This window comes from Toxotes jaculatrix, chromosome 16 (assembly GCF_017976425.1).
Source record: "Toxotes jaculatrix isolate fToxJac2 chromosome 16, fToxJac2.pri, whole genome shotgun sequence".
NCBI classification, from domain to species: domain Eukaryota; kingdom Metazoa; phylum Chordata; class Actinopteri; family Toxotidae; genus Toxotes; species Toxotes jaculatrix.
Window position 1 is genome coordinate 11,135,592 of NC_054409.1, and position 27,089 is coordinate 11,162,680.

The 27,089-nt window shown below is 40.5% G+C and overlaps 4 protein-coding genes across 4 annotated transcripts; 1 reads left to right on the plus strand and 3 right to left on the minus strand.

Moving 5' to 3' along the window:
- The first annotated feature begins 2,672 nt into the window (after window positions 1-2,672).
- Window positions 2,673-8,419, plus strand: katnal2 (katanin p60 subunit A-like 2). Its single transcript, XM_041058489.1, has 16 exons — window positions 2,673-2,797; window positions 3,609-3,679; window positions 3,974-4,140; window positions 4,294-4,330; window positions 4,440-4,530; window positions 4,641-4,739; window positions 5,090-5,161; window positions 5,340-5,417; window positions 5,815-5,913; window positions 6,847-6,910; window positions 7,005-7,123; window positions 7,262-7,353; window positions 7,476-7,586; window positions 7,735-7,897; window positions 8,020-8,122; window positions 8,280-8,419. The coding sequence occupies exons 1-16, from the start codon at window positions 2,744-2,746 to the stop codon at window positions 8,417-8,419; spliced, it is 1,560 nt and encodes a 519-aa protein (XP_040914423.1). The 5' UTR covers window positions 2,673-2,743.
- Window positions 8,420-8,969: 550 nt separating this feature from the next.
- Window positions 8,970-13,067, minus strand: hdhd2 (haloacid dehalogenase-like hydrolase domain containing 2). The gene is made up of 9 exons (XM_041058487.1): window positions 13,020-13,067; window positions 11,246-11,355; window positions 10,920-11,022; window positions 10,690-10,795; window positions 10,447-10,531; window positions 9,888-10,053; window positions 9,652-9,702; window positions 9,355-9,418; window positions 8,970-9,111 (listed from the first exon to the last, which is right to left on the minus strand). The coding sequence occupies exons 1-9, from the start codon at window positions 13,026-13,028 to the stop codon at window positions 9,008-9,010; spliced, it is 798 nt and encodes a 265-aa protein (XP_040914421.1). The 5' UTR covers window positions 13,029-13,067; the 3' UTR covers window positions 8,970-9,007.
- A 1,130-nt stretch (window positions 13,068-14,197) lies between these two features.
- Window positions 14,198-16,156, minus strand: ier3ip1 (immediate early response 3 interacting protein 1). The gene is made up of 3 exons (XM_041059198.1): window positions 16,026-16,156; window positions 15,565-15,666; window positions 14,198-15,266 (listed from the first exon to the last, which is right to left on the minus strand). The coding sequence occupies exons 1-3, from the start codon at window positions 16,114-16,116 to the stop codon at window positions 15,211-15,213; spliced, it is 249 nt and encodes an 82-aa protein (XP_040915132.1). The 5' UTR covers window positions 16,117-16,156; the 3' UTR covers window positions 14,198-15,210.
- A 2,519-nt stretch (window positions 16,157-18,675) lies between these two features.
- On the minus strand, window positions 18,676-26,646 carry skor2 (SKI family transcriptional corepressor 2). The gene is made up of 8 exons (XM_041059213.1): window positions 24,649-26,646; window positions 23,927-23,990; window positions 23,025-23,102; window positions 20,468-20,533; window positions 20,192-20,290; window positions 19,866-19,933; window positions 18,818-18,881; window positions 18,676-18,707 (listed from the first exon to the last, which is right to left on the minus strand). The coding sequence occupies exons 1-7, from the start codon at window positions 26,635-26,637 to the stop codon at window positions 18,825-18,827; spliced, it is 2,421 nt and encodes an 806-aa protein (XP_040915147.1). The 5' UTR covers window positions 26,638-26,646; the 3' UTR covers window positions 18,676-18,707; window positions 18,818-18,824.
- Between the last annotated feature and the right edge of the window lie 443 nt (window positions 26,647-27,089).

A 27,089-nucleotide genomic window follows, 5' to 3' on the forward strand; every position in this document is an offset into this window, starting at 1 on the left:
TCAAACTGCTGTATTACTTTCCAAAATCATCCAAGAACATGTCATTCTGAATCTAACTCATCACAGAGTCCCTCAGTGATACTCAGCATCATAGTCCACACAATAGGCATTCCTCTGAGAGCTGAAGCTGCCTAAACAGTCGGTGAGGTCTTCAGTACTCATAAAAATAAACACCATCCCATTTTTTTTTTAGGATCTGGCTTACTGGGGATAACCTGAATAAAACTGCCTGTAAGATGTCTGTCTGGGCACATCTTGCCCCAGTATGAGTCATACTCGGATTCATCACCAGCTCAGAGACGGCAGTGATTTTATTAATTATAAGTACTGCGGATGGTTTGTCCTTGACCAATCAGATCTACGGTGCAGCAGTAGATTTATTTCAGTGGAGCAATTTACACATTTCTCCTTTTTGTCCATCTCACTGTTTGTGTAGAGCTACATGTGTTGCAGATAAACACAAACGGATTTATCTTTGGAGAAATTTAGGAGCCCTTTAAAAATGTTTGTGCAGTTAATGTCTGTCCAAGAAAATGGAAAAACTTTAGTACTTTAGACCTCTGCTGTGTATTACTGCAACTGTACATGATTAATTCATTAATTTGATTGGATGGATTGAATTTGCAAAAGGTGACTTCATTCAAAAACTGTGGTTTTATGAGGTTAAACAGAATTAGCACAATATGTTTTTTTTTTTTTTTTTTGGAAAATGTAACTCTGGAGATCAACTTGATATTATGATATTAAGTTCTGACCAAGTTACATGGCTGCAGTTTCCTCAGCCTCCGTTCATCGTCTGGAACCTTGCACTAGCCCAACCGGGCAAAAACAAAACACTATCCACAGACCTCTTCCTCTAGATTTCCACATTTTAACACAATACTGAGCAGAAATGGAAGAAAATCAAAATCCTATTTGTGTATTTCACTTGGAATTGTACTGTACAAGCGAATTACTGCTGCTGACTCTCCCATCTGCAGGTTCAGATTAAACAGCCTTATTTTCAGACTGATGCCTGAACCCCATCAATTCACCATACAGGGTTTCCATGGGAGTGAAAACTCTAACTACCTAAAACTAGAGCATCAGCAGCAGTGTGTGCTCAGATGGATGGCAAAACAAAATGCAAGATGGACAGAAAACATAATACTGTACCTTAAATACTGACATGCCGATGTGCAATTTACTGTAAAGGTGGAAGCTGACAGTGCCAGAAGAAATAAATGTTTTTTTGAAAAAAAAATGATGCAAGCACATTTTAATTATTACATGTCTGTTTCAGTTAAAAAGAGCTCACCTGTACTGGACCTTTACAGTAATCACAGCCCCACTGGTATTTAGAGGTCAACTCCTGTCATGGGGACCACGCGTCAAGCATAATGCTGTAAATGAGGCTGTATTCAAGACTTATTTTTTCATCACAGAGACCTATAATCACAGTTAATATTACATTGCAAAGGACTGTAATCACAGTATTGCTTTTCAGTGAACTATAATTGCAGCGTGTAATTCATTACCTTTGCCCTCTCCCCACAAAACAAACAAAATCAAACTTTAGGGGTAATTTTAGCAGGTAAACAGAAGGTGTGTGAAATCACAATATTGACCTTATATACTGTGGAGAGTTAATAAAAACAGAGATGAGGTTAGGGATTGTGAGAAGGTGATATTCAATAAAACAGGCACACAGAACAGAAGATAGACACATCTGTCCTCATCTCCGTCTGTAAATGTCAAGAGGATGCAGACAACCTGATTTGTTGTCATCATAGCCATAAGAGAGATAGGTGATGATGATTGAAGTGTGTGCATTTCACGTAGGTGTGTATTTCTTTGTGCTTGCTTTTATGTGCGTGTGTGTGTGTGAGAGAGAAAATGTTCATGCTTGTGTATAGATTCTACATACCACCGCACAAGTGCACACATACTGCATATCCACTCTGTGAGGTCCCTGCTCGCTTTCAATCTATCTGTGCATGTGTGTTACCATATTATCCCAGATATAGATTTAACGTCACCCTAACAAACTGGCCTGACCCCGCTGCCCTCCTTCTCTTCAAAGGAGATGTATTCAGAATCGAAGACAGGCGACTGGTGCTGAAATACCAGCATGCTCGGGCAGCGGCCGCACCTTAATGGGATAGACAATGGCCTCTTTGACTAATCGCTTGACTTCTCCCAGGCTGTCCTCCTACCACATGTTGGGACTCTGCAAATCTATCTTCACAGAAACACAGAGTTTCACACTCACACAGGGAGTAAACCGGTGTCACACATCCTTGTCAGTTAGGCTCACATAAATAGGTGTCCTTTAGAATAAAGAATCAGTCCAGGGAAATAAATAAAACCCGTGGGGCTTCATTAATGCTCCAATCTACTTACAACAAAGCCCTTTATTGCTCTCTAGTGGCCATATTTAGTATCACATCACACGTTTGATATTCTTGGATGAAAATATTTTTACATAACCTCAACAAGAGAAACATATGAGCCCCAAAGTGAGATAGATAGATAGATATATTTGTATTAAATATGGTTAAATAAATTTCCTGAGATGTTTATTTATTCACACACACACACACACACACACACACGAAGGGAGAGACAAAGAAAGAGTACAGCACACCTGGATGTACGGTAGCCCCGACGGGAAACTGTAAGATCACCCCACATAAAAACATACCAACAACCGACCGACAACAGAAAACTGACAGACTTTCTGTCTCACTGACCCTTCAGAACCATGATGGAGCTTTCATATCAGTCCATGAAAATAGCTCATCAAGCCCGGGAGGCGGTGAGTGAATACGGGTTTTTCTTAATTGTGTTTTCAAGCACATTTGACTGAAACCTTTCGGTAAGCTAGCAACTTTTAGCTAACGAGCGATGACACTCGGGAGAGGAGCATGAACCTCAGCTTAGGGTCAAATTATTAACTGCCCCATATGACAAGTTACGTTTCGCTGATCACAACATATATCCCGGACCGAGTCGGTGTGCTTTACATATTATGTTATGCAGCAAACAGCAGCTAAACTGTCACAACTAAAGCAGTTAGCATTTGAGCTAATCAGGCTAATATTTAAATGCATCCTGAGCATCGGCGTCCACTGATTGCCTAGATACCAAGTCAGGTGGTTGTCATCTGTGGCAATTTGTCGCCCTCTACTGGCAAACCGTCTCTCTCCCTCTCTCAGGATTATACACGGCAAAGCACTGCTTAAACCAAGGGAGGAGAGTGTAAGAAGCACTAATACTCAAGTACTGTAGTACTACTATTATAGTACTACTATACTATACTATACTACCGTCCTCAAGCACAAGGCACAAAAATAACTTACATATAAATAACTGATATACTGGGACACTTAAATAGAAAGGAGGCACTGTACATTGCCCACTAGGACAAGTCAAAATGTCTACAGTAAAAAAGGCCATAATATAATGACAAAAGCGCTTATTAGTTATTTTCCACCTCCAGTCAAACACAGCTACGACCACACACTATTCAACCAGACTTTAAAGTGTTGCCTTTCACGGTGCTGCAGTTGTATTTTAGCTGCTACCGAGTCTAAGTGCTGAGCATGTTGTCCGTTGTCGTCCAACAGGATGAGCTGAGGACTGAGATGAGGAGGAAGAGCCTCCTAATCCTCATCTACCACCACCTGATGGGACAGGGGTCAGTATGATGAACAAACTAGTCAAGGGCAGCTACTTGATGACATGTGAGGTGGACTCTGCTTTTGTTTGTTAATATAAAGGCTGTGCCAGTTTATATTGGATGCATAGTAACAAGCTTGCAGATGGCCATACATTGTTCATGTACACAGCAAGTATAGATGTAGTATGTAGAAAAAAGAAAATCAATAATGTTGGGTTTCTGAGGCTCTCAAGACAGAGCAGACATAGTTGACCTTGTTTGAGTTACTTTTTGATCTTTGTGTGTATGTGCGCACGTGTATCTGTCCATCAGCTACGTGGCAGCAGCAGTGGCCTTGGACCAGGAGACAAATGGAGGTGTGAGGAGGTTCGAGGTTTGTGATAACATCGATCTGGAGATGGTGCTGATGGAGTACGAGAGTTATCACTATGTCAAGTTCCAGAAATATCCCAAACTTATCAGAAGAACAGCAGAACCAGGTAAATGACTACCACTAAAACACTGAGCAACATACTCGGGGGGATAAATATGCTGATAAATTCTGAATTTATGGGGATGTACTCGTTAATTCGCAATCATAGTCTATCAATATTTTCTCTTGTATTTCTGTTTTTGTTTGTTGTCTGGTCAAGGTGAAAACAGATATGCAAAAAGTGGTGGAGTAAAGAGGTGAGAATGTCCACCTCTTGCATCTTTCATTTATTTCATGTTCAAAACTTGACTGAAATCTGTCCTGATACATTGATAGATGTCCTATGTGTCTCTTTTTGTCCATCAGGAGTCCCTGTTCAGCTGTGAAGCCTCTTCCCAAAATCAACCCGTCCCAGAGCCCACAGTCTGGAAACGGAGCCAAAAAGGCAGCCACCAGTGTACACCAGTGCTCAATATTAAACTCATAACACATAACAAAACCACCAAAATAAGCAGATTAGATAAAAGAAGCGATCTTACATGCCGATGACTGTCTTTCATGTCCCAGGAGAATGGCTCGTCTGTTCCTCCAGAGACGTCGCAGTTTGGTCTCAATGTTTCCTCCATCAAAAATGGACCTATGGGGGAGGTAGCCATGAACAAGAAGGTACTGTGGAAGTTGCCGGTGGCTATTTTTGAAAGATACTTATTCATTTCCATTTTAAACATTATTAATGTTCATCCAGAGAAAAAAGGATGAAAAACAAACCCTGAAATTCCAATTCAAAAATGATTTTTCCTCAGTGATCTCCCACATTTTCTCTTGTTTTTGTGAAAATTCTTTGTATTTTTCTGCTTCCAAATCTCTCATAAATAGCAAATATACACAGAAATAACCTTTTTTTTTAACAAAGCTGAAACTGAATCACTGATGTCTGTTTTGTTCTTCTTCTTCTTATTATTATTATACGTACGTTCACCTTAGTGCGTCACAAAATCATGTATTGTCTGTCTTAGGGACAAATAACCGATGGCAAAGGTTCAATCCATGAGGCTGTCAAAGGAGCTGGCATTGACTCAGACCACATGGTAATTACACTGGAGCATCTGAGCAACACTGAGGGAACAAAAATAGCAAAAATCCTCACGATATGCAGTTCATCCAAAGTCTGTAAAACATGAAAAAAATATTTTTGGGTTGTTTCTTTTTTTTTCTTTATTTGGAGTGGCGCAAAATACTAGAGCCAGATTTTATTTTGTGTTGCAGGAACGGCTGCTGAAGCCCCTCAGTGGTTTTTCTGGAATGAGTGGTGAGATGAGAGAACTGGCTTCAATCATCAGCAGGGTACTATACTACACACACTCAGATATTACATTATTATTATATTGTATACACTGCACATTTGAACAAGAAACACACATACACATATATATCTGAACTTGTGGTACAAAATATATTCTAAAAATGTAAAAAGAGCCTAGAAGTGACTTTTGTGATGCCAAATATGTCCACTAGAGAGCAGCGAGAGCTTTGAATGAATTGATCTGGTGTATTAATGAAGGCCCAGGTTCTATCTATTTCCCTTATGTGATGTTTCATTCTAAAGGACACCTATTTACGCAAGCCTAATCGCACCACGAGGTGTGTGTGTGTGTGTGTGTGTGTGTGTGTCAACTTTTAGTGGATATCTTACAAGTGCACCTCTCACTCTTTGTGTTTGTGTGTGTGCTCACCCCGAAAGGACATCTATTTGCACAGCCCCAATGTGCGGTGGGAGGACATCGTCGGCCTGGAGGACGCCAAGCGATTAGTCAAAGAGGCCGTCGTCTATCCCATTAAGGTGCGGCCGCTGCCCGAGCACGCTGGTATTTCAGCACCGGTCACCCATCTTCGATTCTGAATACATCTCCTTTAAAGGGCTTAAAGAGAAGGAAGGCAGCAGGGTCAGGCCAGTTTGTTAGGGTGACATTAAATCTATATCTGGGATAATATGGTAACACACATACATAGATGGATTGATAGGCAAGGAGGCAAGCAGACACACATGGAATGCCATGAAGAATTTATATACATAGCCACATTAACACAATCTTGCCTCCGCATACAGAAATTTCACATAAAGATAAAAGCCATCGCACAAACACATTAGTACACAGACAGAAAATACATACACACGCTTCTATCATCATCACACAGACCTTTCTCATGGATATGATGACAACAAATCAGGTTGTCTGCATCCTCTTGACATTTACAGACAGAGATGAGGACGGATGTGTCTATCTTCTATTCAGCCGGTCTGTTTTATTGAGTAACACCGTCCCTCCACCTTCTCACAATCCCTAACTTCTGTCTCCATTATTATTCATTCTCTGGGCTATAAGGTCAGTGTGGTGATTTGAGTCAGCCCCTGTTTGCCACCTAAAATTCAGACTGATTTGTGGTTTGTGGTATTTGCAGCACTGACTCAGCTATACATCAGGCAAATCAGCTTCCTTTGCACACAGCTCAGCTTCTTATTAGTCTGCAGAAAATGGAAATACATGTTACGTTGCTGGAAGTTGATAATAAGTTCACAGCTATAAATTATTTCCATATTGAATTGTAAGATAATTTACCAAAGGTTTATGTCTAGGCTGTTGTAGTTTCCATATTTCTCTGCTGCTTTTATCACCCCCCTCTTTTCCTGTCTGCCTTGTCCTTTTTTCTTTCCTTTACTGAATTTTTTTCTCCCTTCTGTCACTTTTTTCCTTCCCGTCCTCTGTCTTTACAGTATCCCCAGCTGTTTACAGGTATCCTGTCTCCGTGGAAGGGCTTACTGCTCTACGGCCCCCCAGGTAAGACCTCCAGTGCTGTAAACCTGATGGAGGAAAAAACATGTTCTTCTATGAAGAATTTTAAGTGCAATGTTTTAGAATTCTATCTGACCAGGTACAGGAAAGACCCTGCTGGCCAAGGCCGTGGCCACGGAGTGTAAGACGACCTTCTTCAACATCTCAGCCTCCAGCATTGTCAGCAAGTGGAGGGGAGACTCTGAGAAACTGGTCAGGGTAAGTTGCCATTCAACACATAAAACAGGTCAAATGCAACTAATAAGAAAAAAAGTTTACATGTTACACACAGAGTCTACTATACTTTGCATTTTTTTAGTTTGGTGTGTGCAAATCTATCTATGTACGTTCCTGTAGGTGCTGTTTGAGCTGGCCAGGTACCACGCCCCGTCCACCATCTTCCTGGACGAGTTAGAGTCAGTGATGGGTCAGAGGGGAACCAGCATGGGGTGAGCTGAACCAGTTACTATGTACTTGTGTCGCTGTAAAGAGCTTTAAAGGACTTACAATATGTAGATAGCAGGCTAAATAAAAAAAGTTGATGTAACAGTAGACTGGTGTCTGTTTTCAGCGGAGAACACGAGGGCAGTCGCAGGATGAAGACAGAGCTGCTGGTTCAGATGGACGGACTGGCGAGATCAGAGGACCTGGTGTTTGTACTGGCTGCCTCCAACCTGCCTTGGTAACAAGGAAACAATCTAAAAATATGACTACTTTCCTTTCTTGAAAAAACTGAATTTTTTCAATGTAAAATTTTAATTTAGAGCAGATATAAACTGGTAACATCTGCCATCAGTACAGATTCATAACTAGTCCTGCTCTTCTCTCAGGGAACTGGACCACGCCATGCTGAGGAGGTTAGAGAAGAGGATTCTAGTGAGTCTTCCCTCCTCACCAGCTCGACAAGCCATGATCTCTCATTGGCTGCCTCCTCTCACCTCCACAGGAGGAGTGGAGCTACGAACTGAGTTGGACTATGAAACCCTGGCAAAGGTGTGTTACAGTATTATTTTAATTATCTGTCTGGATTTTAAAAAAAATCTGTCTTAAATCACAAAACAGTACCTGTCAGTTAGGCCTCATCTGCCTGTGTTTTGTGTGTGTGTGTCTTTCAGGACATGAAGGGTTACTCTGGCTCTGATATCAGATTGGTGTGTAAGGAAGCTGCCATGAGACCAGTCCGCAAGATTTTTGATGCTCTGGAGTCACATCAGGATGGTAGGACAACACACACACACACACACACACACACACAGATTCCAAATGAATAGAGGGCCTCAAAGCAAATTAGAAGTTTGATGCCCACAATGGGAATATCTTCTGTCAGGTGTCCCTGAATAAACCACTGTAGCCTCACCATCATTTTCCTGCACAGGAAACACTGACATGCCTGCCATCCAGCTGGAAACCGTGACAACAGCTGACTTCTTGGAAGTCATCGCGCACACGAAGCCCTCGGCCAGAAACCTGATGGACAGATACACAGCCTGGGAGAGAGAGTACGAGTCTGTCTGACGCTGATGCACACAGAAGCACCTTTTAACGTGGAAAAGAGACTTTTACACTAACACTACAACAAATTCACCTTCTGCAGTTAGACGTAATGAAAGCCATAGCAAGATTTGCAACATAATGTTATTTTTTATCACTTTTCTTCTCTTTTTTTTTTGCACAAAAAATATTAAAACAATAGTTACTAGTTGAATATTTTTTTTATTCAAACTGAAATTTAAACATTGTGACATAATGTCAAAACATTTGTTATTGTGGCAACAGATGGTTGGTACTTTTAAAAGGCATGTTTTACTTTTACTTTTTAACATTTTGGACCTAAAGACAGAGGGTAGTCTAACGCTTAAGTAGACATTTTGTTTAAATGTCAAGAATTTTGGGACAGTCGGTCACCAAAGACATGCAGGATGGTTATTTTTACAGCATCATGGTGAGAAGATGAGAGAAATGCGTCAGGATGTTCTGGATGAAGGGAATATTTTTATAACTTCTGTCCACTGATAAAACATTGCTAGTAACTGGAGTGTTTCTTGTGCAAATCAAAGGTTGTATAAGACAGTGAAAGTGTAGAGTTCTACTGTTACTTGTAGCTCATAGCAGGTTCTTCAGGATGTGTTCAACAGCGTCCGGGAAACTGTTACAGGTCAGGTGTGGAGGAGGGTTGATTTTATTCTCATCTCCTTCTCTGTATTTACCTGAAAGATGACAGGAGGGAGCCTGGTTTGATAACTGGTTTGGTATACAGATAATGACACCAGATCCAAGGAAAGGTAACATGAATTGTTGGTTACAATGAAGTGGAGGAAGAGGATAACCACAATTACGTCTGGTCACACAACAGTCAGTTGTTGTGAGGTAAGTTAGAGACAGGAAGAGGAAGCAGACCTGGTGGAGGGATGAGAATAAAACGGAGTAAGAAATTAAATTTTATTTCTTACCAGTTCTGACTAGAATACCCAACATCCCTGCGTTCTGAGCCCCACCCACATCATCTCTTGCATCCTGTAGGAAAACAAACACAAACAGTCACAGACCAACATGTAATAAAATATATGGTTATTACTACACTCATGTTCACAGGCTGCTGAGGAAATGGTGACCAATGAGCTGTGCACTGTACGGACCACTGCTTACAAACTTTGGATGCTCCATTACAAATATCTCAGCTAAATGTAGAAAATGAATTTAAATAACTTGTTGTTAATAAATAAAATCACAAGTAACAATATACTTACGTCTCCTATCATGATGGCTTCACTGGGGCTACATCCTAAATCTGACAGAGCCTATTAGAAGGAAACAAATAGGAAAATGAGAATTTATTTAACTGTCAATCATGTGTGTTAATCAACTCTGAATCCAATTTGGACAATGGCAACTAGAAAATATTTCAAAGAGCAGGGTGTTTGGAATATCTGTGACAAACACAAAAGCCTCTTCTCTTTTACTTATGGTAAAGGGTGAATCTAACCTGTGTGAAAAAAGTCTTTTCAGGCTTTCCGACCACAGTAGCTTTACAGTCTGTGGCGTATTCCAGTCCTGTAACAAAGGGCCCGGGACCGAGGGCCAAACCATCCTTACGTTTGTAGTACCGAGCCTTATGGATGGCGATGAGAGGAGCTCCATCCAGAATCATTCTGAGGAGAAATGTAAGTGGCTAATAAGCTGCGATGACTCTAAAAAAAATAATATTCAGGGAAAAAACAAGGAAATTACACATTGTGAAGTTCAAAGGGCTATTTCACTTTTTAGTTCAATGGTCAAAAAGCAAGATTATTAAAGGTTATAGTAGATTTTGGCCCAATTTTAAAACAATCAGAAAAAAAGCACAATCAGAGAAAACAGAAAATGGTAAATTAAAAAGTTGACTTTGGTTGTTAAATCTTCTAATCTGATGGAAAATATGTACATGAATTATTGGAGCTCATTCACCCTTCACTTTATCTTCACTGAAAAAAAAAACCTTATCACATACAAAAAAAATGTCCTGAGATTCACTGAAGAATGTGCCTAATGAATGAGTTCAACACCTGAAAGCCTTGTTGAGTGTTTGGTAGTTAAAGTGATCGGGAGCGAGTCCGACGACGACAGCATTCGGTTCTGACGTCTCAATACCTGTAGACAGAGGGTCAATTAATCAATTTTATTTTTCATTTTTCATTCAGGTTGGGATTTGATCGCTGAAACAAATTTTTCTTCCTTTCAAAACAGTTCATCCTCTTCTCTCTCTCTCTCTCTGAAACACACACATACACACACTTGCAACTCAGTACCAGTGAAGTCCTCCAGTGCACTGTCCTCCACCAGCAGCAGTGGTCTGTGCTGCTTCTGCTCTAACAGACTCCTCGCTGCACTCAGAGACGTGAAGATCTCTTTTTCCTGCACAATGTAGTTCATTTTCAAAGGTTAAGGAAAGAAATGGCAGCAGGGAAACACAGACGTGTTGTGTCTAATCAAGAATTGCACTGTATTGCTCTTAAATAAAATGACTTTACTGTTTTACCTGGAGGTCAAAGTTGAGACGTTGCAGTCGTTCCAGTAAGTTCCTCTTACTTTCCTTAGTCGTGTTGGTCACAAACTTCACAGCTACAGACGCCTGTCGTAACCTGACGGCACCAAAACACAAAAGCAAACATTTTATTAATCTAAAATACCGAAATCCTAACACAATCATTTGTGACCTGACTTCACTACAATGACAATGTGGAGCAGTGAATAAATTTTCAACCAAATACAAAACCACTTCAGTCCTGATCCTGATCTCCTGTTGGTTTTCATTCATGCAGTCCATGTTATGCCTGTCCCAGGTTTGTGGAGGCTGTTTCCTACCTGTTCAGGGCGTCCTGCGCCCCAGGTACAGCTGTGTCCTCTATATGTAGAGTTCCACTCAGGTCAATGAGCACGGCCTTCAGAGCTCGCCTGCCCGCCATGCTGGACGCCTGCAGAGGAGGACAAGGTGAAGATGACCCCAGGTTAGGAAAATGTTTTGCAGCGTGTGGGGATGCAGTGGCATATGAGTATAACTTGTTTTGCACCTGAATTTGTTCTCACACTCTTTGGTTGCTTGGACTTTCACACACTTCAGCCAACCATAAAACAGCCAAACACTGAACAGGGAAAATTTTCAACAGGTTTCGAGTCACAGCAAAAACCTGCAGCCACCACCAGCACCACGCTGTTACATGTGAGCTGCTTGTGCCACAGTCTGATTAGGATTTTCTAAACCCCTAAATATGACCAAGGTCCTTGGTGAACGGAGCTTTACTCGGTTTAAAAACGCTTATTCTTTCAAAATAATGTATTATTTTTGAGATTACTCGTTCATAATCATAATTCACATCGGTAGTGGCAGAACTGATCAGATTACTGCGTTATTCAAACCTACATCAGGACAAACCGAGAGGATTATTGACCTGCTTGTCTGAAGCATTTCTGATTTCCTGCCTAGAATACAGATTTTAGGATTGTATTTTATTGGTATTTGATTTCTGTGTGACTGTGTGATCCCATTTTATTTAGACATGTTTGGATTTCTGTCATGTAGTTATCAATGTGAGGGTACAATTAATGCTCTTAATACTCAAAGTAGCTTAAACCCGCACTCAAACACACACACACACACACACACACTCAGCCTGTAGGTCTTTTATCTATCATTTGTATTTAGTTCAACCAATAACTGGAAATTGTGAGAAGTTCCAAGCTGAGAATAAGCTTATTTCTTTATTTCTGAGCGTGTGTGTGTGTGTGTGCATGTGTGAGGCAGACAGAGTGTTAAAGGGAAACTGGGGCTGTAACAAGCTTCACAGTTCTCTACAGCTGACTCCAGCTGGGTCTGTAGTATTCAACAGCAAATTTTTAGTTACTTTTAATTATTACTGCACTTTATAATACCGTTTATTTTTATTTATTCAGGTTGTTGCACTGAATTAATCAGTGCAATTAACCCTTTAATTTTATGAGAAATCCAGGTTACCAGGAATCCAATTCCAAATATACAAACTCTATTAGATGGATTTTGGGGAAAAGCTTATAAGACACAGTGATTTCTATTTGATGTAATAGTTCAGCCTTAAATACATAACTTCTTAGGTTACAGACTTTTATCATTTTAGTATAAGCACAGGTGTAACTAATAACATAAAGGATGGCTTCACTCCATTAAAATGCCCCTGTAAGCCATGTCAGTTCATCAGCATATTCAACAGCATGGCTCTGGCCCTGGATCACCTCAATGGGACACCAGTGCTTTTCCTACTATCACAAGGAAAAGGCACCACTAACCCTACAACACAGCATTATAATCGAAGTTATTTTTCTTTTCCTTTATCACTGGTTCTTGTCTCAGTTGTACTGGTGCTGTCATACTTTAAAGTTCTCATCTCTTATTTGATATCAATTTGTTAGCAGTAGCCTAAAAACCTGCCTCTCCACTGTTAAACCTGCAGCTTGTTTCACACATGAATGATAAAAGAAAAAAAAATGTAGTTGGTAACTTTCACTTCTCACGCACATACAGCAAATTCACCGCTGTTAGTTTTAATTTTACATAGGGTGAAATAACTGAATAAAGTTTCAGTTTAGAGCAAACAGCCCGGCTAACCTTCAGCATCAGCAGCTCTTCCTCCTGCTTCCGTTGACGTTTTCTTCTTCGTCGGTCTAAATTTAATTCGTTTTGTTTTCACGGTGGTCGGTGCTGCCCCCTGCAGCTCATACACTGCAACTGCTCCTGCTCTCGTCGATTTCTGGATTATGTTTAAAAAAAATTTTTTTTCTACATTTTCTGGGAGGGAAACATGTTTAACATCACTCTCTCTCTTTTTTTGTCACGCTCTCATCTTCTCTATATTATTATTTTTTTCCCCATTTAGATGTAATCAGATAAGAGGGTTATCCTTAACCACTTAATCACTATTTAGAAAAAAGCAAAACAAAACAAAAAAACATATGTGTCCCATCCCACTAACAACCAACAGATGTATCGCATTAGTGCATCTTTTAGGGCATTCAGAGTATTATAAAATATTAAAAACCTTCACTCTGCACGATGCCAGGCAACACTGATCAAATCCTCTTTTCATGTTACCTCCACATAGTGAATAACACTTTTTTTCAGTTTTTGTGCAGAAATATCATGTAGCTCAGATGATAGTGGTGAAAAAAATTATGTTGGAGAACTAATCTAAAACTTTTTAATTTATTTCTTTTGTTCTGATGGATGGCTTTTGGAGTAAAGACTTTCAATTAGGTTTAAATTTTTAAAAATGTAATTATTTAATTCATTCCATTATAGCTAATGTACATATAGATTAGAAAAACAGGTGAAGAAGAGCTGTCTATATTTGATACTTCTCAAATGGTGATCTTACTTCTTTGGAATTAAACTAATGAAACTAAGAAGTGGCACAAAAAGAAGCAGAACTGTATGTTTGAACTGTTAAAATGATGAGGATGTAAAAAGCTGCTTCAAACTGTCAAACCTCATTCTTATGATTTATTACTGAGCAACCACAGACCCAAACAACACACATCCTGACCTGTGAGGAGCAGATTCATGTCCAATCGCCTGTGATCGCTTACAGATTTTACTGTGAACCCACAGCTAAACTCTGACTAATCACAGATCAAAGTGGCTTTACTGTGCAAAGCTCCCTGATAAACATATGCTTCTAATTCCAGCAGATCCCATTTCCCTCTCATTCCCACCCCCGCGTATGCATTTAGGATCAAAACTAGTGTTAATAAAAATGTTTGTGGAGCTTAGCAGGGGAGGGAATGGTGATAATTCACAACATATGGGGATTATTAATGAAGTGGAGCACGGATAGATGGACAAACATGGTGTATATTTATACAGAACAGTGGTGGACAGTAATTTAAATGGAAAACAGCAGAAACTCCATGAAGATGTTCTCTATTCCTCTGCTGGCACACTCGCAGAATGAAAAGCCAATAACAAGAATTTCATTATACTCAATAATACATTTATTCATACCATCCCAATAATGTTTGTGACATTGAGAAGGTACTGATGTGTAAACAGGTAAAAAGGTATTGTTTTGAGTTGTATTTGGCAATATTGCTTAAAATTGACATTGCACATATTTAACCAAATTCTAACAAAAGAAATAAATATAAAACACTGAACATTTTTACACTTCGCTCAGTAGAGATAACTGAGAATTATCTCACTGAAATCTATGTGAAACACTAAGAAGGTGCTGTCGAAAATAACAGATCCTTCTTATTCAACAGAATGTCTTTACAAAGGTCTGCAGGACCATTAGAAGGAAAAACTTTACAGTAACAGTCTTTTTGACAGTGACAATAAATGCCAAATATCTCCTTCTGTCTGTCTGACGTTAAAGAAAAAAAAATATTCTCCAGCTCTACTGCTGACAATACTTTGCTATATTTACCAAAAGTAACAAGTTCCTCCTTGGTAACACTAAAAATAATGTACATGACACATATCATTCAGAAAGCGCTGAAAGAGATTCCCTTCAATGTGTCTGTGATGAAACGTGATGATGAGAGTGAAGACAAACACTCTGCAGCACTAAACAGAACTATGGGATGACATTAATCCATATTTTGGCCTTTTGGTGTCACACAGACAGGGAGGTTAGCGGCCAACACAAGCCATATTTGGACCTGGTGGTGAGTTAATTGTTGTGGAAAACTTTTTCCACACTGATGAGAATGACACGCAATTCAGTGTGTGTCTGTGCAAGCATGTGTGGTTGTTCCTTGGCACGTTGTATGGTCCTCTGGCTTCATACTGGCTCGCAGTGTTAACCAAACAGCAACAAAAGGACGATGCAGGCTGAATTCACTATTATTAAAGGCACTGTAAAAAAACACAAAAAAAAAACAAAACAAAATGTAAACAAATGTTTCTCATTGGTGGATTTAGTTGCAGATTGTTCAAACTCTCAATAATAGAGCTGTGTATCAAATACAGTTTGGTTACTGACCAAAATATGTCTGCAGCCCTGACTATTGAAAACTGTCAAATACTGAACTTTCTATGAGTCCTTCAAAATGAAGCTCTGATATTTCTTGCCACAAGTATTTGAATATTTCATAGGATCCCCAGTCCTACTAAATATGAAATTTACACAATTTTTTTATACTAGCTTTCAAACCTCTCATGACAGTCCTGACTGAGCGGATGAGATTGAGGATCTGGGCTTTGATTCCTGGATCATCCCCAAAACCTCCGACTCCCTGGTCAACACCCCAGCCGACTGAAGACAGGGAGACAGAGAAAGGGAGGAATCAGACAGTTAATGGCAGTGAATGAAAAGAAAAACTATGACAGAAGATGTGTTTGCATAGATTTTTAACCCCTTAACCCCCTTTTACTTTCCCTTAAACAGCTTTAAGGCTGGAAAAATATTATCTTATTCCACATCAACATTTGTCCCTATAAAACAAACTAAGATCTCCTCAGTAAAAAAATGAATATGAGCCAGCTGAGTGTAGTAGCCAACAGCTACTGGTTTATACCCCCCACACCCAGCTAGCTGCTTTTAGCATCGTTTTAGCATCGCAATTTCAATAAAATATATGATGTACGTTGTATAAAATATGGCGAAATACTTACTCTTGCTGAGAAACCTCTCCTCATGCAACACAGCGATTGCATTTGTGCACAGAATAGCGGTTTGGATGAGAGAGTACAGAGTAAACGCCATGCTGGCAACTTCTTCTTCTACACCTCCTCCTCTGCCTACGTCTTCTTCTTCGTCCGCCACTCCCAGAGATGCTGGTGCCGTAAACGAGCAGCGGAGGTCGCACAACACATGTACAGTACATCCAGTCTATGAGTACATCCCTCCGTTCACTTCAAAGCGATCTTGTTTGGTTCAAGGCCTAAACTCTCAGAGTCACCAATATAGAGCTAAGAAAGCGAACTTGTTCTTACAACAACAAAAAAACCAACCAAACAAACAAACAAACAAAAAAAGCTGTAAATATTACAGCTACAGAAGCGGGAATTAGACATATAATTCTATATCTCCCCTTCCCCCTTAATCTTTTCCCCCTGAAAAGAGAATAAATAAATTTAATAAGGTAAAATGGAAAATATTATTTATTTTCCTTTCTTTTGTTTGTATGTATGTACTTAATATGTACTTGTTTTAACACCTGTTTTACATTATGTATTTATTTTTATTTACAGTTTGAGAGGAGGTCCATTAAGCCTATGAATGCTTGAGTTCTTCTGTTTTATTTCTGTTTTTATTCTGTTAAAATGCAACTAATGCATTTATTAATATTTTTGTGTGTTGATGTTGAAACTACTTTTGGTTTTCAAGACCATCAAAGGATCAAAACCGTATACCTATAGTATCATAAAATTCAAAGCAGAAAAGTGTTAGTACTGGCTAAAAGGATTTTCATTTCCATAAACAACAAATAGTCCTAATCATGAAACAGCATTCTGGTTATTGTATAGACTTTTAATTTACACATAAATAGTAGAGAAACTACAAGAACATATTTAAATACATCTGCATTAACAGTTTATAATGATAACATTTTTTTTCCTCAGTAAATGACAGCTTTATCCATTCATTCATTTCATTCTATAAACAAGATGAGGATGAGTTCTCATTTTTATTCTCTCTGACTTACACTGCAGTGCAGCAGCAGCATCATTATCATTATTATGTCTCTTTCTTTTTCTTTTAACGTTGTAATAAATAATATTTTCACAATCAGGGTCTGATACTCAAATAAATAAATAAACAAACAAACACATATAGACAGACGTGACTGTGAGGCTCAGCGTTCTCACTTCTGACATTTTATACGGTCTGGGGAAATCATTTACAGGTAGATATACAACACTGACAAACTTTGCTCCCTGTGAACCCGGACTTTCTTTTAGAGAGCAAACAAATACACAGAATTGGCCTTTAATTTTCTGTCCACCATCTGACATGTTTTAAAGACAGATTCAGCAGCTTATGGTGGAAATTTTACCACCGCCTTTGGGTTGAAGTTGATGGTTAGAATATTTGGGTGGAAGTTAAAAAGCAGGGAACCTCTGAGCAAATGATTCTCAGCTGTACTGTTTTATATTCTCAGAGGTTAACAGCAGAAGACTTTCTTAACCACACAAGGTACATGTGACAGGATCTTGTTTTAAAGTAAGTTTTAAAAAAATGCATAATCGGATGTGGGAACCTGCATTAAACATAATACTGTAGGTTTTTTTTCTTGTATATTCAGAAATCACTCCCAAACACTAAAACTATGAGCACAAACTGTTCAGCCAGTGTACAGTTTGCATAAAGTGTGAACTCCTTTGTGATACCACTCTCTATTAATACCGGTCAAACCGCACCAGTAGATTTAAAACCCCAAACACCAATGTTCCCAGTGCTCTGACCCCCATTTTTTTCCCTTTATTTTGTTCTTCATCTGGCATCTTTAAGTTAGGGACAACTAAAAGACAAAGTTCGTGTGTCTCAAGTCTCCACCAACATCTGATCTCTTCAGTGATTGGTGGTAATGATGATATCTGTTCAGCTGTGTTTGTTTGTTTTGGTCCATAAACACAAGTAGGCATGATGTTGAAAATAAACAAAGGTTGGTATGCTTGTTTCTCTTTAGTTTCCCCATTTGGTGATATCACATCAACAACAACAATAACAACAGCAAAATTTCCTGTGTGAAGTCCATCCTCATCCACAGTTTGGTGTATGTACAATTGGGCCAGCAGCGGTCACAGTCACAGACTTAACACCCAGTCCGACTGAATCTATGACTGTTCACCTTGTAAGAGTTCAGAGTTTCTTTTTTTTTTTTGAGGAGGAGGAGGAAGAAGAAACCTACAACTGCCTTCCTGGTGGTCTTCAACAGCCCTAGAAAAGTTTTACAGTTCACAAAGAGCAAGAAAGGCTGTGGTTGCTTTGGTCCTGGTTGGGTAAAGCTCTGAGTCTGACTGTCAGTGCAACAATGTGAAAAGAGCTGACAGCTCTTGTCGCAAGTTTGTGTGTGAAATAGACTTGGCCAGGGAATGAGAGATGAGGCTTTTACCAGCGTGCTACACCATGGCAGAATGAACTGGTCCAAATGAAGTGAGCTCACCAGACAGAGTTTAAGTGCAGGGCTATTAACAGAGGTGGCACTGAAAAAGCAGCCAAATAATCGCTGTCCCAGGATTACGTAAGAAATGTGCGTGTCTACATATATATATATATGTATATATACATATACACACATGTATGTATGTATAGCAGCTTCTTCCTCTTACATGGGCTTTTCTTCACTCCACCTGTAAAGACAACAAATGAATAAAAATCAAACAGCGTCATGTTCTGGTCGCGTTTTTCAAAGACTGTCTTGATGAAAAGCTGCATTACTAAATCAATTAAAAACAGTTACCTTTTAGCTACTTGTTGAGATGCGAGCTGATCTTTTCTTTTCTGATGATGTTTGCGTAAGGAATCTGAAAGAAACAAAAGTTAGAGGAAAAGTTAGTTAAAGTTAGTTTTGTTGTCTCAAAAATCAATTTCTCAAAAATACATTTTTGGCCATTTCTGAAAAGAAACACATCACAACTATACTTGAAAATAAGTTGGTCGAAATTCTAAAATATGCCGCAGCAACATAAATCAAGAATTTTGCTGGAGTTCATTTGAATGTCTGTAAAATTAATGTGTCATTACTCTCAGACAGATCCATCTGCTTCTTCCAGACACATTTGTCAATTTGGAACATTTTGTGTGTGCATGTGTATGTGCATGCTTATAAATCAGCGTGAGTGCATGTTCAGTCATGTGACTTTGTGGTTACATGAATGCAGCAAGCTCTTGTGTGTGTTTTGGTGCATGCGCACGGTTGACGATCATGTGCACACAAGCGTGTACAGTTGTTGCATGTGTCAGAAAGCAAAAGACAAACACCGTCTGTCACACTGCACGTCTGCCAGCTGCTCGGGTGATTGATGTGGACGGAAACACTCAGACGGCGGCAGAGGAACTTTTCACCCATGAAAGACAAACTAAATGATTGTCTCTGCCTTTTGATGGACAAATAAGCAACAACACAAGTGTCCAATTGAGTCCTACTGATGTCTTTACTTCTTCTTCATTTAATTTCTGTTAAGACACAGCTTAGGATTTCTTATTTATGTCTACGATCTACCCTAGCTAGAGTGTTAATTGAGTTATTATTGTCACATTTCCTCATCCATGTTTGATTCCCTCTTTTCTTATTTGAACTGTTTTATTGCGAGGTGCTTCATAATTAGTCTTAATTATATTCCTTCTCAAAATCATTACCAAGACTATTTTTCAAAGCAATCAGGGAGATGTTTTTTTTTTAATTCGTGTATCTATAAAAGGAAGTTTTATTTGTCATTCAAAGGCATAGCAATGATATTTATTTTCCATCAGTGCTCAGCACATGATTGTATCATTAGAAGTCTCACCATCTGTAACTGTTGGACCATCTCCTCTCTGTAGGCGAGCTCTCGTTTCATCTGGTCTTGAAAATTATCTGAAATTAGAGTTAAAAAAAATCTATGCTTAGCCTGAGCAGCATTATTGTTTGAGTAACTGATCAAGTTAAAGGAAGCAGACGAAGGATAAAGGACAGAAAAAATAGGGGGAGAGAAAAGTATAAGAGAGTAGGGGGAAAAAAAGAGACACAGGTACCGAGGAGAAAATGATAAGGAACTTAAGAAAGACAGAGAAGGAGATGTTGCCCTTCAGAGTACAGAAACAAAAAGGGAGGTGAGGAAAAAAAATGACTCACGGAAGACGGGAAAAGGTGAGGTGCCCTTCAGAGCGTGAAACTCTTGCTCCAGTCTCCTCCTGAAGTCGATCTGCTCCAGCAGGACCTTCTGCAGCTCCTCTGCAGAAGCAGGAAAGAGCAGATGAAGAACAAGAAGAAAGAGAGGTTAAAATACAATATTAACTGGGCTTGGGACTGGACCGACTGACAGATTTTTATGGTTAGAACAACTGAGAGAAGTCTCTCTACATCTCTCTACACCCCACAACATGTCTTGCTCAAATTAACACTCTTTACCTTTCTCCATGTTCTCAACATCCTTCTTTAGTGGGACAGGAGAGACAGCACCTTGGCTTTGATCACCTGAAAACATGGGGGAGATTAAAATTGTGATTTTTTTCTACATCAAAGTCAGAGGTAGTTACAGTATATTAGTTACACTTGGCACAGAGAGTAGTTGTCGTTCCATTCTATCCAACCACAACACAGGACAATATATTTCATTTGTGTAAACTATATCTGAGTCACGTGAATATATTCTTGTAATAGATGTCCCATCAGTCTTCTCTGAATGTATCCTCCATGTATTTTTGCAATAAGCATGTGAACCCTGTTCCCATTTCCTAATGCTCTCTTCATCTTTCGGTCTTTAGTGAAGCACTGTAATTCACTCCTTGGCCTCTAGGTGTCAGTGTAAGTTTGTGATAATGGAGACATTTACTGCATTCACTCCCTGGCATAGTCCCTCTCCTCTTGCTGACCGATTAAAAAAAAAAAAAAACCCTGGCATGCAGAAAATGAAATCAGAGTAAAGTGATTTTGCAGCTTTGAAAGCCCGAGTGAAAATCCCAGCTGATAAGTGAAAGTTTACAGTGCACAGATTTTATCAATAAATGGCAAGCCTGCAGGTGACTGTGCTCTCAAACTGCTTGAGCCTTTTTTGGGCTGTATACTCAAGCAGCTATGAAGATCGCATGAGCATAGAACAACAGAACAATCTGTGTACAACAGCATTATCAAAGTTATACAGTATTTGATATGATGTATATTTTGTCTGTGTACTTTTTACAGCTGTGTTACTGCCTGAGGCGATCTACTTGTTGCTCCATCTTCCAGCTTCCTTTTTTTTTTTAACAAACATCTAAATCACATGCTGTTTTCAAATTTACCAGTTTGAAAAGCGTCTGTATTGTTTTGCGTGATTGTGCTAACGTCTGAATTGTGACAATGAGGCATTGAACGCCTTAAATGAAGCAATCCAGCACCCTGGATATGTATATTCTCCTCCAGTCATTTCATATCTTGGCTCCTTAAGCCTCCCTGTGCTTCTCTCTCTCTCATTTAGAGCAGAAAGAGCTCTCCTCTCTCTCCTCTCTCCTCCTCTCCTCTCTCCTTTCCTCTCCTCTCCTCTCTCTGTCTCATTTGACAAGCAAATTTGCAGACAGTGCCCGAGGATAACAACCTCGTTTGACAGTCAATTAACCGTGAATAGTCAAAGCCAAGGCGGTTTGCATTACATAAATGGAAAATTAGATTATTTTTTCTCCCTAGAAACAGAGGGAGAGTTTAAAGACAGTGGAGGGGGGGTGGGGGGACTCGGAGGAATCAGGCCTTCTAATCACGTAGAGCTTCCCACCGCCCAGGGAGACGTTTGGCAATCAGGGGAAAGGTGGTCTCATTTAATTTGTTTCGTGTAATTTTTCGAAATACATTATACATTATGCGCAGGGATCATTACGGTGTGTGTGTGTGTAGGGGTTGAGGGAGTGGGGGGTAGATATAAATGTTGGCACAGATGTCATAAAGCACTTTTAATGTCTTCCTGACAGATATAAAAAGGCAATAAGCTGTGATCTTTTTCAAACGGGAAAGGGTTTTTTGCGCTGAGGAAGGGAAAAAAAAGGCAATTATGTCGGCGGCGATATGGGTCTAGGATGGAGATTGCCAGCGCGGCTGCTTATCTCTGAGCTGATGTTTTCTTGTTGAACTATAACGGCCCCCCTAAGAGTAACAGCCCTGGCGACAATGCTGCTAAAGAGAGCAGCTGTGGCAGAGTGGCGGCAGAAGCAGCTTTCCACCGCTGTTTCATCTCCCTGTGTATTATTATGAATCCCTTAACTCACCCTCTGATAGGAGGAGGAGACTGAGGTGGATGAAGCTGAGGACTGTGGAGATTTCCCTCACTGCTTCAAGTATCGAGTATCATTTGTGTAATAAGAAGACATGTTATCGTAATTTTTGTATATAAAGTCAATATTTAATTTAGTTATTTAATATTATAGTTTGTTTTATATATGAAAATTTTACAGTGGAAATCCAACTCCATGGTGGGTGCTGATTTACAACTGTAGTTTTTGATGCCATTATATTAAACACATTTAATAAATAAAAGTGTTGTTTTAAATTTTTTGATTCACCTTTCAATGTTGATTTTTTAAAAATATCAGATTGCAAATAAATTATATTCTTGAAGATTGTTGTTATTCGTATGTTATTTAAGATTGTAATTCTCATTTGCTAACTTCCGTTCACAGTCAAAAAGTCGCTTTTGTGTGTATTAATCTTTTAGAGGTGTTTTTATTTAATTTCCTGATGTAAATGTTATATCAGGATTTAATCTGCAGTCTTATAAAGACCTCAGTTGCTCTGTGATATGAGCTTCAAATTACTGAGGAGTGAAACCAAATGCAGAAATTAAATTAACCTTTTTCAGCTTAGTAATTCTCTTTGGGAGCAGCTAACCTGTCATTTTTACATTTTTCTGTCTTTTCTTCATTGATTAATTTGTTGTTTTCCATCTGACTGTTCTGCAACAACTTACAAAAAAAAGAAAAACATAAGCGAGTATATGTACCTGAGCTCTCCCTCCAGTAGTCTGGAGCTGACGTCTCACTCTCTGGTGCAAAGAAACTATTCTGCTCTTTGTTTTCTTCTGAGAGAAAATGAGAGAGAAAGACAGAGAGACAGACAGGAGGAGAGATTCAGTAAGGCCCATTGGTTGAGCTGGTTATCCGGACACATGGAGATAACTAAGTGTGCGCATGGTGTGTGTCTCCTTTGCGTGCATGCGTATGCGGGCAATGTGGCCACGCATATGTGTGTGTTTGTGAGCGCGCCGCTTCAAAAACACACACAAGACATTTTCTTCGGCAAAAGGGTCAAAGAGGGAGATGAGAGGAGCAAATGAAACGTCACAGGAATACGAGCCTCGCAGGGACATAGAGACACTATAAAACCACTCACTCAGACAATAAATGAAAGAAAAAGACGCTATAATACAACTGACTCAGACGTCTGATGAAACAGATAGTGTGTAACAGTTTGCTGAAATAGATTGTGTAATGCTATTAGATGAAACAGTGTAAAAACCTGTTCAAACATTTGATGAAAACAAGACATTGTAAAACAACTGCAGGGTGAAAGATGTAGTGTCAAGCAGCCCACGCAAACAGAGAGAGCAAGCAGAGCGATTATATATGAAAAAGAAACTGTGGTTTAGTTTTGCATGCGATGCTTGATGAAACAAAGGTAGTGTATAATGTATTTCAACTTCTGTGCGCACACTGTTTTGCAGCCTGAAAAGGGTGCATTGCACAAAACTGACAGATTTAATTCAATTTTAATGCAAGCAACACTAAAATGCTAAGAATCATTTCCTCTTTAATCTAGTGCATAATGTGAAATTTTATTCTTTTAAAAGTCTACACTAGAAAAAAAAAATACGGGAAAGAAGTAAATAGAAATGTCTGTGCTCACCAGAAATGCTGGAGTTGTCTTTGGTTGCGTATGCAGGTAGTCCTTCATCTCTGCTTTTGTGAGTCTGGAAATCACACATAGTCGGTTAGCATTCATGTTATGCATCGTATTGTTCAATTACAGCACAGCAGAATATAAGTCTTATAAGGCAGAGTAATGGTTGTATGATTTTAATTCTTTGATATGATGGTTATTTTTTTATATCAACATTAACTCATCACTTGATGATTATGATCTCCCTTGTTTTGACGCTGTGCTTTTTATCAGCCAATGGCAGCCCTCACTTGTAATGAACTAAATATGATCTGAGTATATGCTTAAAACCTTTTTTCCCCCTCTGTGTCTCTGAAATCAGTGAGATGTATTTATAGTATGTTACTCAGTGAATGGTTTAACTTGCTCTGGTTTAACATAACGCTGTGTGCCTCTCCCTCCTCCTCCTACTCCTCCTCCCCTCTCTCAGAGGCCTGGTTAATGTGGGAGTCGACAGGTTAAAGATTAGAGTTGCCCTAACAGGCTGGGGTGACAGAGGGAGAACAAACACACCGTGGCCATTAAACAATCCACGCCTGGGCCTATTAGCCGGGATCAGAGTGGGGTGACTGTTTCAATTTCTACAGGGAGAAACCAGCCTATCAATCTGCTTATGCAGATCCCATCACTGCCTGACTGCAGCACCATTTAAATAATAATTAGCTAAAGTGGCCTGGGGGGATATTTACGTTTTTGTAAGCTGGGTCCTCTCGGTGAGGTGGGTTGGCGCTGGAGAGAGGCAGGCTGGCTGGAGGGGAAGCAGGCAGGCTGGGGGACTCCTGCTGGATGGGGTCCGAGGAGGAGGGAGGGGAGGTGCTGGGATACACAATGCCACTCCCTCTCTCCTTCCCTCGCTCCTCTCCGGCACTGTCGCTCAGTGCAGGGAAGTATGGGTTGGTTTGAGTCTGTGGTGGCCTGCTTGTAAAACTCCCTTCCTCCTCCTCATCCTCCTGCTTCGATGACTCCACATCCACCTCCCCCTCCTCCTCGCTCTCCCCTCCCTCTGGTTCTCCGTCGCCTCCGCTTTCACTTCCATAACTACAGCTGCTGGTGGGCGATAGCCTTTGGTGGCGGTCTGACCCAGCAACCATGACCCCAAAGTCCTCATCTGTTGCCCCAGTGACTCCTCCACCATTGCTGTGGAGTTTGGCGATGCTCTCTGCATCCTTGATGACGGGGCGGAAGGCCGAGCCATAGCTTGGCTTCCTCGTTTGGAGGGTCGGGGTGTCCAGGAGTTTGAGCCAGCCCTCCGATGTCACAGGGCGAAGGTCAGGGGTTACAGTTGTGCAGTCCGGGTCAAACAGCCCAGATCTTGGTGTGGTGGTCCCACTGCCGGAGGCCATGGTTGCACTGACACCATTCCCGTTGCCAGCTACAGCTCCAGGCTCACTGGGGTCTGAGAGATCCAGAAAGGCCTGTCTGAGAGATGGGTTGTCTGCCAGGGAGGAGAGGGCACTGGGTTGAGGCTGAAGGTAGGTGGGGACAGGGATTCCTCCTGCTGCTCTTGGTGGCCAAAACATGCAGAAAGGAGGATAAAAAGTGTCTTTGCGGCCAGGCCATAAAAGCCCAGACAACCCTGCTCCTTTCTGCCCAGCTGAAACATCACTGTCCTCTTTTTTCTGCTGGCAGAGGCCAAACGCTGGGAAGGGGTAAGGTGAGGGGAAGAGTGACGTGGGAGGGAACTTCTGCAGCATGCCGAAGCCTTTGCTTGGCACGGGGATGACAGGGTAACTACGTGGTGTCTTACGGGGAGACAGACTGCCTCCATCCAGATCATCCTCATCTTCAAAGCGGGCTCTTTTCTGAGCACCCAGGTCAGGTCCCATCATGTGAGGCACCACCGAACCTGGGAGAGTCTTCATGGGCCCCATGGAGGGACAGTGGGATGTAGAGGGCAGCGCTCTCTTCCGGCTGCCTCCATTGAACATAGCTTTGACGTCCTCCCAGGCGTAAATTAACTCATCAGGTGGGTGTTTGTCAGAGAGTTTGAGATGTCGTCGCCAGGAGTTAAAGTTGGCAGCATCAGGTTGGGTGTACTTGGCGTCTGGTGTGCGGTGGGAATGAAAAATGAACTTATTTGGGGAGAAGTACATATTGCAAAAGGAGCACTTGATGCATTTGGCCCTGGAGCTGTTGTAGCGTGCTGGGATGAAGTTACCACGGCAACCCCAGGCGCACTCGTGTGTCACGTCGAAGGCAAAGTTGTCGGGCAGTTTCGGCGGCGTGTTCTCTCCCAGGAAGGACTTGCACAGGCGCTCGGCTTCCCGCTTGGTGATCATGCCACAGCGGCGTGACGAGATGGGCATGGCACCAGCCCGACGGAGGATCTCCAACTGAACGGGAGTGCACTGGACACAGGTGATACCCAGCGCCACACGGCGATTATGAATCTCATTATAACTGTAGTTCTTGAGGAGTGTGTTGGAAATCTGCGCCAGGCAAAGTCTCTCATTGTTATCAATGACCAGTGATACAATGGGAACGCCGTACAGGATGACCTGGCCAACCTGGTTGGGCTTGAGGGGTGAGGAAGAAGAGGAGGAAGAGGGTGAAGATAAAGAAGATGATGAGGAGTGGAGGTGGGCGGACCTGGGTGGAGTCAGGGGTTCCTGCTGGTATGGGCCTGTTGAACTCGTCATAATGATGTCATTAGAGCTCGAAAGATGAGCTTTATCCATATTCGGAAGAAAACTGTAGAATGACCTGAGTGACAGAAAGAAAGAAAGACACGAAAAGAAAAGAAAATCAATGTGTTGAAATGTTTAAAATTACAGTTCCATAAAAACCCTCGGGTAAAAGTTTACACAAAGAAGTTTTCCCTTTCTCTCTGTATTACATATAAAATAAAATTGCTGATAATTCCTTATAAAATGTGCTTATTCAACCAAACGCATGTATTCAGAAATACTTTGATAATGTATTTAAAAAATGGTGCACATTAAAATACATGATTATTTTAAATGGCATGTATTTAAATTAAATGCATCAAACTCCCAATTTATAACCAAGCTTTAATTTTCTTTGTATTAAAAAAACTTTCTGAATTTGGAAATAATTTGACATCAATACACATTTTGAAAATGAGATTTGAGTTTGCCTCCAAAATGGATTGTCCATCCCTTGAACTAGT